This window comes from Peromyscus eremicus, chromosome 4 (genome assembly GCF_949786415.1).
Source record: "Peromyscus eremicus chromosome 4, PerEre_H2_v1, whole genome shotgun sequence".
NCBI lineage: Eukaryota > Metazoa > Chordata > Mammalia > Rodentia > Cricetidae > Peromyscus > Peromyscus eremicus.
Window position 1 is genome coordinate 84,502,104 of NC_081419.1, and position 12,609 is coordinate 84,514,712.

Genomic DNA, 12,609 nt, shown 5'->3' on the forward strand with positions numbered 1-12,609 from the left:
CCCTAGAAGGGAAAAGGACGCCCAGAGCGGGAGCCGCGCCGGGGAGAACGCGGACAGCCGGGGGGTGTTTGTGAGAGCCGGGGCGGGGGCTGGGGCGCCGGGCCGGCATGGCTGGAGGCTGCGCTCCGCAACCTTGAGGAGCAGTGTGGCTGGAGGAGGCCCGGGACAGGAGGCGGCGGCGATGGCAGCGCGCGGCCCCGGCAGCTGCTCTGGGCCGGCCCGGCTGGCCTGAGCCACCGAGCCGCGGGGCTGCCCGTGCGCGTCCAATGGAGCAGCGGGAAGGGAGACACTGCGGAGCGCCGCGTCCTTGCACTGCAGCGGCGGACTGCTGAAGGGAGCGAGCGCACGCGGACCGCCGAGGGACGGCGCCCGGGCCCCGAGTCCGGCAGGCCGGCCGCCCCGGGGGCGGCGGAGGGCAACCTAGGCGAGCCGAGCGAGAGGCGCCGCGGGAGAGGCGGGCGCGGGCGGCGGCCGCAGCAATGCCGGGCCCGCTGCGGCTGCTCTGCTTCCTCGCCCTCGGGCTGCTCGGCTCGGCCGGGCCCAGCGGCGCGGCGCCGCCTCTCTGCGCTGCGCCCTGCAGCTGCGACGGTGACCGTCGAGTGGACTGCTCCGGGAAGGGGCTGACGGCCGTGCCGGAGGGGCTCAGCGCCTTCACCCAAGCGCTGTGAGTGCGGGCGACCGGGCTACGGGCTGGGGGACCCTCCGGGCGCAGCGGGGCGGAGCCAGGGCTAGACCTCAGCCTCCCAACCCCCAGCGCCCTAGGGTCCAGGGTGCACCGATCACCTGTGGATGTGTGTGGGCACATTGGCACCCTTTCCCGAAAGGTGGCCTTTTCAGACTTAGCTAGTCCGGATCTGAGCCCCGAGGAGCTTTCTCTTTCCCAGACTTTTTGGGGCGCAGTTACACACCCCAGCCCCCATCTCAAATCCCAAATGTGTCTAGGGCCAAGAAGGAGGGAGGACGCTGGAAACGCTTGTCCTTGGCAGCCTTTCACGCGACCTCTTCCCCCATGCGGCCCCCTGTTGGGCTGGCAAAACTTTGGCCACGGATGAGGGTGCCTAGAACTTGGCCTGCATTTGCCAACAAGGCACGTTCCATGGGGAAGCACCTGGATCCCCCCAGGGTTCCAGAAGGCGGAGGGAAGAAACACCTGTACCTTAGAAGGTGAATCGCTTTCCAATTTGGCCCCATCCTGCCTGTGCAGTGTAGCCCCACCCCACCCCCACCCCAGACCCACTCGGGACTCACTACCACATGCCGGGCACTAGGGAGGAGGGGAGATTCAGCCTTTTCTCGGCGGGAATCCTCTTACTGGATAAGGCTTTTTAAAGAAGGAATGCTAGCTTAAGCTAGAGAATGTTGGGAGAGAAAGTTCCAGAGCACACATTCAGTGCAGCCTGCAAGGTGGGCAACCTTTCATTTGAGCTGCCTGAGGTCAGGAAGAGTCACCAATGGTTCTGAGCCTCCACACCTCTTTCCTCAGAGAGCTTTCAACATCTCGGGAAAGAGGAGGACTCTGAAAGAGGTGTTGGAGGTGGTGTTGGCAAATGCCAGCGATAGAAGAAGAATAGGGTAATTGAGCGAAGGGTAGCTTGCATGTCCCTTTCATCCTTCTTGTGTCGTGCCTGTCGTGTTGTGTGGCCTATTGCACGATTAAATCAGGAGCAGTGAAAGAACTGTTAGAGAGAAAGGGGCCCGAGAGGCCCTCGGGCAAAGGAAACTTCCTTTCTACCTTCAAGCTACCCAAAGAGACCTCTTAGACGTTAGCTTTAAAGGAGTCACAGATCTTAGGAAGGGAAAACTCCCTTCTAGGCAAGCTGGGGCATTGCTGTATTTCCAGGTGGGTGGTGACAAGGCATTCCGCCGGCCTTGTAGGTTGGGGATAATGAGAACTGAGGTCTGTGGCTGTGAGGATTTCACCCTAGTCTTTGTTTTTGTCTCTGTCTCAGGTGTTGCTTTATGCACGCATCGAAAGACCTTTTCTTTCAGTATGTCATTTAACTTTTCACCAGAAGAGTTAACTTTGAAGCGTGCAGCGTTTTGCTCACAGGGGTATATTTGTGGGAAAGTTGGAGCAGGGTTGGGAAGTGAGGAAAAGAACTTGGTAGAGGAGAGAGGCATGTACATTCGCGAAACTCTTTGGAAACGTTAAGAGAAGTCAAGCAGAAAGAGAGGTGACTTTACCTGAACCATTTGGAAGCCTTTATAATAATAATAATAATAATAATAATAATAATAATAATAATGCTTTTTAAAAAACTACGATTTCACTATTTAGCTGATTTGTAAAGACTGTGTTTAGCACATTCTTCAAACGTTAACAAGTAGACTTGCCCCATAAGGAAAAGGATCTGTTTTACACAGTACCTAAAACCAGAGAGTACTGTCATGTTTTATGGGAACATGCTCCTCTCTCAGAGAGCATCACACAACCTGAAGATTTCACTGGAGACAATGAAACACCCTATCTTCCATGTGGAGTCTTGGGGAGTAACCGTGCATAGCTTGTGGTGTGGACAGATAACATTTTTCTGAACTGCAGCCGTGGTCAAATGTGGTCAATAGGTAGAGTGATTACACAGGCTGAGAACTCATTTTCCCCGGTCCCCCTGCTTTTACCCTCAGAAGTATAACCACTCTATCTTAAAGGGGGTTGGAAGGGCTAGATATTTGCTTTTAACACACCAGCTGACTGCAGAGTCAGGAGGGGCCGGTGCCCCAGATCTGCACTCTGCTCTCACAGGATAGCGTAGGATAACCAAGGGCTTCCGTTCTGGGGTACCGTTGCTGCTTCTGTGAGCCACAGTTTACACTAAGAGGCTAGGTCTACAGTCACTATGCCGTTGTTTACATATTCTTAATTTCTGGAGCTTGTCATTTGTGAAGTTACAAACACAAAAACAAAGCCTTAACAGACTGTAGTTGCTCAAAGTTCTTTCTTAATCCTCAGTGACTTGTCAAGTGACACCTACCACTGAGTGCCTTGGAGACCACAGGACCTTCGGAGAGCAGGGATTTTATTTGACTCAGTCCACAGAGCCTGGTACCCTGGAGAAATTTAAAAATTCTGGAGTGAGTAAATGAGCACATAGGGCCACACTAAAGAGCTTCAGGTCCAGACGACACCATTCCCATGAGAGCTTTCAAAATTTGGACTTCTCTGCATTTAGCCTTTTGTCCAGAATTGAGAAGGCCCCAGAGATTACATACCTGCTGCTCCTACTTTAGGCTGGTTTAAACTTGTTCAGCCAAACTATTTCCTGCTGAATGCTACCTTATAAGACTTGGGGGACAGAAGCAGCTGCAAGCCCCAGGATCCTCGATGGAGCTCCCGCATTAATACCATTTATAGTGATTGTATTTCTGAGCAGCTATTTTGGACCCTATGTCACAATGTCTGTGCGCCTGTTGCAGTTAAGTACTCTTACTAATACTCAAATTCCATTTTATTTTATCAGAAGGATTCAAGGTTATCCCTGCGTTAGTGGTGATAAAAATCAGTCTTATTACCCACATTCCAAGGTTGGGGGCGCAAGAGACGAAGTGGCCATGGTGGTTTGGAGGGGAGGTTTCAGTGTGTGCTTCCTGGTTCATGTATTTCTGCAACGGAACTTGAGAACTATAGATTTGGGACACAAATTTTCATATCCACATTATGCCTGGCACATAACTTGAAGATGATTTTAAAAGTCTGTTTTCCTGGCTTCCCGGAGAGAGGTGGAGCTGAGCTTTGATCATCCTTCTTAGCTCACCACTAAGTGATTGTGTGGCCTTGGGCAAGTCATTCCACACCATTTTGGAGTGTGTGACAGTTTCCTTATCTGAAAAAAATAAAGTCATTGCACTCCCTGGATGATTGCTAAGCTGCTTATTCCCTGTAGAAGTTTGATGATTTTATAATTCTTACTTGAGGATGGCAAAGTGACACGATGTTCGAATGACCTCATGAGAAGATCTCACGAGCAGCAGAACAGTCTTCCAGTTGAAGCTGCATAAGCCTTTTTATTACCACTCACTTGGAGGAGTTCTTGTCTGTGTTTAGAAGTGTGTGTTAGGAAATTTTCCATGGAGACTTGTTGCAGAATTCATGAGTAGCAAGGGCGCTTTGCTAGGGTAGAATAGCCCTGATTGTTTCCTGTGTGTATGGCTTAACACTTGGAAAAGAAAATCACTCTGTTTCACTCATTTGGATACTGTACAAAAAGTTACTCAATGTCCTCCCTTCCATGTAATTAGTCATAGCTCAGACCTTCACAGTGAGAATATTCTGTACCTGAGCAGATTTATCAAGCCTTCCTTATGGAACTGATGGTTACCTGAAGGGCTTGGAAGTAGTTTTTAAAGACCCAGTGGCTTTTTCTTCTCCCTTTATTAGTATCATCTCGGATTCTTCTCCAAGATGTGTTTTCTTCAGTATACCGCACATCTTCTTTTACAGATATCAGTTGAAAGTATTTTCTTCTTCTAATTTCCAGTATCTACTGTGTATTCCATAACAGGTCAAAATCAGTAATCAGTGTCTGAATGTTCATGTTTTTATTAGTAGTAAAATTTGATATCTTTTTTATTTCCTAATTCTCTTCAAATTTCATTGTTAGAGATATGTTAGTTTTGTGCAAAAAGGGTACTTCAGAGAAAGATCAATATCTGAACATCTTTCAGCTTGGATCCTTTATTTTCCCAGCTAGTGAACCACTGTGCTCTTTAGCCTAGAGGAAAGTGCATTCTATGGGAAACATGAGGAGCTGGGTTCCAGATCTGTCAATAATTCACTGGAGTAACCTCGAGTGAGTCATGTGCCTAACCCTTCAGGGCTCTAATTTTTACAGTCTGGAAAAACAGAGACGGCAAACACTCTTATTGACAAGAGTTTTCTTTCTATTTAATGTAAATAATTTTCAATGAATTGGGGCTTCAGGGACTTGTATGTGCTAGGCAGGCACTCTACCACAAAGCTATACCCATTAGCTCAGAATTTTGATTTTTATGAATTTCTTGAGTCAGTGGTGGGAAGAGAAGTGATGGGGACGCTCTCATCTGCCCAGTAGATTTTACAGTTGTCCAGTTCAACTGGAGTACTTCCATGGAATAGGGTATCCATGTCTCCCCAAGCAGTGATGTGTTAGCTATTGCCTGAACAGTGCTGAGAATTTATGCCAGGGATTTACTTACTCCATACTTCTGAAGACTTGCTGTAACCAATAATAGTTCACAATTTCCAGTTTAACTGACTACTGTGCCAGTTTTGGTGTCACAAGTATTTACTGTCCATGTAGTTGGCTCTTAGCTTTAGAATTGTAAGGTAACGTTTGACAGCTTAATCTCTCAGGAAAGATCAAAGATCTGTCTTAGTAGGTGGATCCAGGCAAGTTTAGGCATTTTCTTAGCCTCTGCCTTTGTCAGTCTGTCTCTCAGATTTGTATTTTAGTCATCTTTATAGTGGTTGAAAACACTGACAGCCTGCCAGTTTGGATTTTAGTTTCTGGTCTCCTTGATTTGAGCTTATTCTCTCTCTCTTTTTCTCTCTCTCTTTCTCTCTCTCTCTCTCTCTCTCTCTCTCTCTCTCTCTCTCTCTCTCTCTCTCGTCTCTGTCTGTCTGTCTCTCTCTCTCTCTGTGTGTCTGTCTCTCTGTGTGTGTGTGTTTTAGTAATGGATATTAGACTATATAGTAGCTTTCGCCTCTCCTTTGGATTTCTTTGAGTCCTGTAGAACATAAAATTGTAAGAATCATTTGGTGAATCATAAAGCTGAGACCGACTCTTACTTTTGTCTCCATAAACATGCAATGCAGGGATTGAGAAGGCACAGTACTGGTTCCTATACCTGGGAATCAATTCATGGTAACAAAATACTTTATTGGGCTGTTAATATAATATTAATAATATAATAGTTTAAAAGTTAAATCCCACCAAATATACCTTCAACTTTGAAAAAAATGTAAGTAAGCCAATATACGTATTCATGATAGGACAGCATGGCTCTTTCCATCTGGAAAAGTAGATGTTAAAGTTTTAAGTTTATAAATATATTATCTAGGTTGCTCCTTAAAAGTCATGGATGGTCCATATTTGACAGTGTCAAAGTTTGTTTTCAATAAATGAAAAAAGAAAGTTTTGTTGTTGTTGTTGTTGGTTTTTTTTTTTTTGGTACCTCTGCTTAGTGAAGTATGGTTTTTGTAAAAGCTTGACTAAAGGTGATAAAATGCTCCAATTTTAAATACTGGCAATGAAGAAGAAAAATCTAGGGCATGCAGCCAATCAGTCCTCTTACACAATGGCTAATTTGTCTGCCTTCTTGACATTTCTTTTGTATCTTTAAGCACCTGATGGTCAAACTGCATGTCAGGTATCAGCCTATTGTTTGAAAGTGAGCAGGTTCCTAACCTGAGTTAAAAAACAATCTTAGAGTGAGAGACCATGGTTTTATAGTTTGTAGGTGTTTAATGGTGTTTAAACTTTCTAAAGATTGTAGCAAGATCAAATACCCCTTTTAAATAGTACTGTGTACGTGTGTGCAATATGCACCGTGTTGATTCACAGAGACAAATTTACTAAACTTTGTATGTGGCTATTATTTACTTATTTATTTTGCAAGATTCTTAAAGTACTGAGGTATTGTATGCCACAGCTGGGCAATTAAAGCTTCTAATGCTTGGGTTGCTTATTTTCAGTTTTTAAAATATGGTTTTATATTAAGATTTTTTTAATTGTCATAAAGACACAATAGCTAGGTTCTCCCAAACCACCATGTTTGGCATCAAACACCTTATTTATTTGTTTATTTATTCACTTTGCCTCCTTAGGTGCAAGTGGTTAAAGTTTGGGAAAGACTTTTACCAGTGTGGGCCCAAGAAATGAATATTCAAATGTTTTAAGTATATTCATGTATTCATTTCTTAGCTTTTTGTATTGGAAGGTCTTATGAGCAAACAAAACACTGAATCGTGCACCTGTGGTAGCATATTGTCCCATAGAATATGAAAATATCTCCTAAGGGAATGTTAGCCAAAGATATTTTAAGAGGCAGCTGTGTGTATGGTTAGCTTCTGAGCGAGTGTCCTGTCTGCTAGTAATGAGACACGTGGAAGATGCGAATTTAATACATTGCGAGACACTCAGTGACGCTCCATCCTCCATATGAAATTTATATTTGCATATTCTGAATCAAAGTAAGCAAAGGGCTGTGTGAGCCCTCTTAGCTGGTTGTTTTTGCTTGTTTCTTTATTTTTTGAGACAAAGTTAAGACCTTACGGTGTGGTGTAACTGACATCGGCCTTGACTTTGCAATCCCCTTCCTCCAGGCTCCTGAGTTGTTGTTTTTAACATTAGAAGAATATAGTATGATTTTTATTTTGTTTTGTTTTTGTTTTTAATATTGATCGTTGAAAGAATGAAATCTCATTATGCTCTGACTACAAAGCATTTTTGATTCATTATTTAAATCATAATGTAGAATCCTTTAAAAAATTGTGAGTTATACCCCCCTTACCCCTTTGCAAAGCTCTGTTTAGGGACATTTTCCTTTTCTAGAAAATGGACAGAAATTTGGCAAGCATACGACTCTTTAACCTCAGATTGGTTCTAGGCATGGTTAAGGGCTGTGTCTAGAACTGATTCAAGTCTAACTTTTCCATTCTCCCTGTACATTAGATTTCATGGTATAGCGATCGGCATGAACCACAGAATAATTTGGTACAAGTGATGACATCTAGACTTCCCCCAAGGAACTAGGTGAGAGACTTTTTTTAAGCTAAGGGAGATCAGTTTCAACATCCTCGCTCTCTTCAGGGTTTTGGTTTTGAAGGTGCAGAGTGGGAGGTGTGCTTCCAAGTTGGCAGTCTCTTCTGTGAAACTCATTGGTCTGTGACGCTGATGAACTTCCGGGTTTTTCCTGGTTCTCTTAGGGGTACTCTGTCTGTGCAGAAGCTTTTGAAGAAAGTATATACCTCAGGAAGGCTTGGCCCACCACCGACTTTTAGGAGCGTGGAAGCACATGGTTATTCTTAGGTTCTAGATTGTCATCCTTCCCATGTGTGCAGCAGAATGAGAGAGAGAGAGAGAGAGAGAGCGCGCGCGCGAGCGCAGCATCTCTGGAACCAGGTATACCTCGGCAAGCATGTTCTTCTAGTGTGTCAGTTTCTGCTCAGTAGTTGGGGGAGAGAAAGAGCAAGTAGTGCCATCTCTGGACTTGAGGTTACGGTCCTGTGCGCGTCAGCATTTTGTTTTACTTGCTGGGTGTATTTAGTATTTGTATTTTCGTAATGTCATAATTGTCCTTTGGATCTTCACTGAGCTTTCCTTACCTCATATAGTGGAAATGTCCACAGACTTCTTAATACAATGCAGGTTACATTCATAAGAAGAAAATATTAAATGAAGTCAGTATATTTAACATATTTTGGTACCATGGTTTTAATAGGATACATTAGGCATTAACTGACAGTTAGTGTCCTAGCATAAACCTAGTTTCCATCTTTTCTGTGATACTTCTGCTCACCTATTTTGATAAATTTCCCCCTAATTTAAATTGTGTGTGTGTGTTGTATATGTACGTGCATATATGAAGACAGATGTGCCACAGCATGTATGTGGGGGTGGAAACAACCCTAGGTGTTCATTCTTGCCTCTACCTTATTTGAAATAGAAGTTCTTGTTTTCTGCTCTGTATACTGGGCTACCTGGCCTGTGAGCTTCTGGGGGTTCCCCTGTGAGCTTCTGGGGGTTCCCCTGTCTCTGCCTTGCATGTCGTGTGTGCAGATCAAGCACTTTATCCATGGAATTGTCTCCTCAATCTCCAATATTTCTCTTTCCTCCTTTCTTTTTCTTTCTGAGACAGACAGGCTCTCATCTAACTAGCCCTGGCTGGCCTGGAAATCACTGTGTACACCAGGCTGACCTTGACCCCACAGAGGTCTGTCTGCCTCTGTTTTTCAAGTGCTTGGACCAAAGGCGTGTGCCACCATATCTGGCTCCAGTATTTTCTTAAAAAGGAAATCTTCTTTGTTGGTTTTAAGTTCTCCAAGGTCGTTTTGAGTCCATGGTCCTGTCATCTGTCTTTTTATGTCACTGTAGGGTTCCAGTCTTCTTTGCTGGTGTGCTTGCATGAACAGACTTTCAGAAATGATTTTTGGGTTTTAATTTATAAAGGGATCGAGAGGTCAAGCAAGTCAGTTCATCACTTTGGGCCTCAGACTTCCCATCTGGAAAAAGAGGGAGGTTGCTTCCCTTTCAGGCTGTACTTAGGACCTCTCTGTAGCATGGTGTCTCTGACACAGAGTGAGGATCCCACGTATTGTCATTTCTTTGGGGAGTTAATAGGTGGCTGCATATGTGTGCTGTCAGTTTGTGATTTAAAAATCTGTACTCTCTTTCTTTGTTTCTTTGAGTGTGTATTAGATTGAAAGCTAGTTCTAGATTTCATAGATGAGCCACTGGGCTGATGGAAAAGTCTGCTTAACTACCACATGTTTCTAACAACGTCTCAGTAAAGAAACATCAGTACATGTGTTTTTTAATGGTACTGCTGTCTCATAGGTAAGGCTGCTAACCTTCTAACCAGAAGGTCTGTGATGGGGAGATGGTGTCTCTTTGGAGGAGGGAGCCCAGAGGAAATAAGATTTTTTTTTAACCTTAATCCCTGGGGCTTGGTGCTTCTTTCCTGACACAGTTGGTCAAATGGCAGGGTGCTGTCTCAATAGAGAAACAAAATGTCTTTCTAAAAACAGCATGGACCTTGCTCAATATAGCCAAACTTTACAACACCAAGGATTTTCACTGAGCAAACTCAACTTTTGGGGAATTCTCTTAACTATAGTCTCTCAGATCCATTTGGTCACTTCATGTTTGAGATGGCGAAGAGTAACTCAGAATTAAAATTTTAGCTACATTCTTATTCCTTCACATCAATCGTGTTTCTAGAAATATTCAGATTGCTAGAAATTTTTTTTAGAAGTATTTTGAAAAGGTATTTTTATTGGTTACTCTGTGTGTGTGTGTGTGTGTGTGTGTGTGTGTATGCATACACACATATGCAGATATAATCTTCATGCTTTGTAGATAAAGATACACTTATGAAGTAATTTTAGAAATAACATTCTTTCTAAAAATGTCATTTCTAAAATGCTGTATAGTTTTTTCACTCATTTTTGGTGCTGGGATTTAAACTAAGGTCTTTGTATGTGATCACCAAATGCTTGGCTGCTAAATTGTATCTTTGTCCCTGGCATTCTTATTTGCTTTTTATTTTATTTTCTTCAGAAAATTTAAGAACTTTTGGCTTTTTGATTAAGCCCTGCTTTGAAATGATCCATAAGCCAGAACAGCAGCTGATGGTGGCTGCAGTGCCCATGGCCTGTTTAGATTGTTTGAGTGGTTCAAGTCCAGTTTGCATTTTCTACCCTGGGTTGCTTTCTTAAAAAAAAAAAAAAAAAAAAAAGTTTGAGATGTTTTTGCCATTGCCATCTTGACATTTGCCTGGTTACACATGAATAGCCTGATCCAGTCCCTCAGCAGGGAGACTAGTATGGCTTTCAATAGCCTTGTCACTGACAAAGAAAACATATGGAATATTTCATTCCTGCCCTTTACAAATAGACTGGGCCTGTGAGGGCACGCAGCAGAACGCTTCCTTCTTCATGATAGGTTGGTACGTTTTGAACTAATAATGGGCTCTGCTACAAGTAAGCAAGCCATGCTTGCAAAACCTGGATACTTTTTATGAAAAGAAAATTCCACGTTCTGGTCGAGTCAGTTTCTAATATCGATTTGAGTGTCGTTGTATTATCTGCGTTCACGGATGCCCACTTAATCATATGTTTCACTAAAGGGAGTGAAATGTTCACGTGCATACACACAAGGCATTTGGGTGCTGTCTTTCCAGATTTGATATGTGACGTGTAAAGGGAATTTGGATGCTTAATTCCCTGTAGAACATGCTTGGAGGGCTATCTGTGTGTATGTTTGTCTTCTTGTCAGTCCAAAGAAAGAGATCAGTTGATCAGCTTTGTGCTAGCCAAACACTTGGCCACTAAGTGTTTTCTTCTTCACAGTACCAGCCTTCTGCTAGCCTTAAGGGCTTTGCTTTGTGCTGTCTGGAGCTAAGGATAGAGAGAGGCTCCTTGGCTGACTTACCAGGAGCTAAGCAAGAAAGTGGAAAAGAGAGAACACTCTAATTTCTGGCTTTACTAGGCTTTATTTTGTGTTAGGATCCTGCCCTTAGTACCACTCTGCTTGAAATGGCACTCAGTAATAGAATGACAAATAAATAAATAATGAAAGAAAGCTCAAGATATCCAGCAATGAGATGATTCATATCTTTGGTGCAGGAAATAATGATGCCCATATCATCAGCTCTTTTCCAATCCCTAAGATACCCCAGCCTGAATTTCTAGTTTCATTGTTTGTCATACCTGTGGACTGGCTTTGACACATAGTCACGATTTATCTAATGGGTGTGATCTCCTGTTTATTGTTTAATCCCACATAAGACCAAATATTTACATTTATATATACATCTCATCTAAAAGTTATTTCTAATGGCTCTTAGTGTCATAGCTGAGCATAAGCTGTATAACAATTTAGCTCATAGAAATTAATGTCTCTCACACTTTTTTTTATATGTAAGAGTCATCTATTTTGTAGTTCTTAACCCAAGGCTTTGTACATGCTCAGCAATGGGCTCTACTACTGAGCCGTAGTGCAGCCCTACCACTTGGTAATTCTTGTGTGTGTGTGTGTGTGTGTGTGTGTGTGTGTGTGTGTGTGTGTATAACAGTCTTGATTGTTCTGGAACTCACTTTGTAGACCAGGCTGGCCTCGAACTCACAGAGATCCTACTGTCTTTGCCTCCTGGGATTAAAGGCATGCCCTACCACCTGACTCCTTTATAGTTCTTGATAAGCTTTTCTCTAAATTTGTTGACCTTGGAGGGCTAAATTTAAATTAAAATATTTCTTTTGTGTGTATGAGTGTTTTGCCTGAATGTATCTATGTGCACCATGTGCCTGCCTGCCTGCCTGGTACCTGGGGAGGTCAGAAGAGGGTGTTGGATCTTCTGGCACTATTATTACAGTCGGTGGTGAGTCACCAGGGAGGTGCTGGTAAGAGAACCCAAGTCCTCTGCAAGAGCAGCAAGTGCTCTGAACTGCGCAGCCATCTCTCTAGCCCCTGAGGACTAAATTTTTAAAAACTTTGTTTTCTGCTCTTCACAAATGAGTCTACTCAATTTCCCTGTTTAGTGTATAGTTATGAATTCATAATGAGGAAAAAACTCAACCCTGTATTAAAATTGACCCGCATTTTTACTGCTCAGTTTGGTGTATTTAGGACACATGTTTTTGAGATAGAGTCTTGATATATAGCTCTGATTGGCCTGGAACTCATTATGTAGCCTAGGCTGGCCTTGAATTTGTAAAACTCCCCCAACCTCCACCTTCTGAGTACAGGGATTACAGGCATGACCAGCTACCACCCACAGCGGTGCATAGATCTCAAGTCATAAGGTAAATATACATTTTTAAGAACATAGTAGTCTGGATTTGAATGTCTTAAAACTATGGCAAGGTTTCTTCTTCTTAAGCCTAGTTAGTTTAGTATCCAACATTAGTCAAAC

At 43.3% G+C, this 12,609-nt stretch overlaps 1 protein-coding gene across 1 annotated transcript in view; it reads left to right on the top strand.

Moving 5' to 3' along the window:
* Nucleotides 1-479: 479 nt before the first annotated feature.
* The window catches only part of Lgr4 (leucine rich repeat containing G protein-coupled receptor 4), a 99,264-nt gene continuing 87,134 nt past the window's right edge, over nucleotides 480-12,609 (top strand). Inside the window, exon 1 of the mRNA XM_059261073.1 lies at nucleotides 480-664. Within this exon, the coding sequence (XP_059117056.1) occupies nucleotides 480-664 (185 nt within the window). The remainder of the gene's footprint in view (nucleotides 665-12,609) is intronic.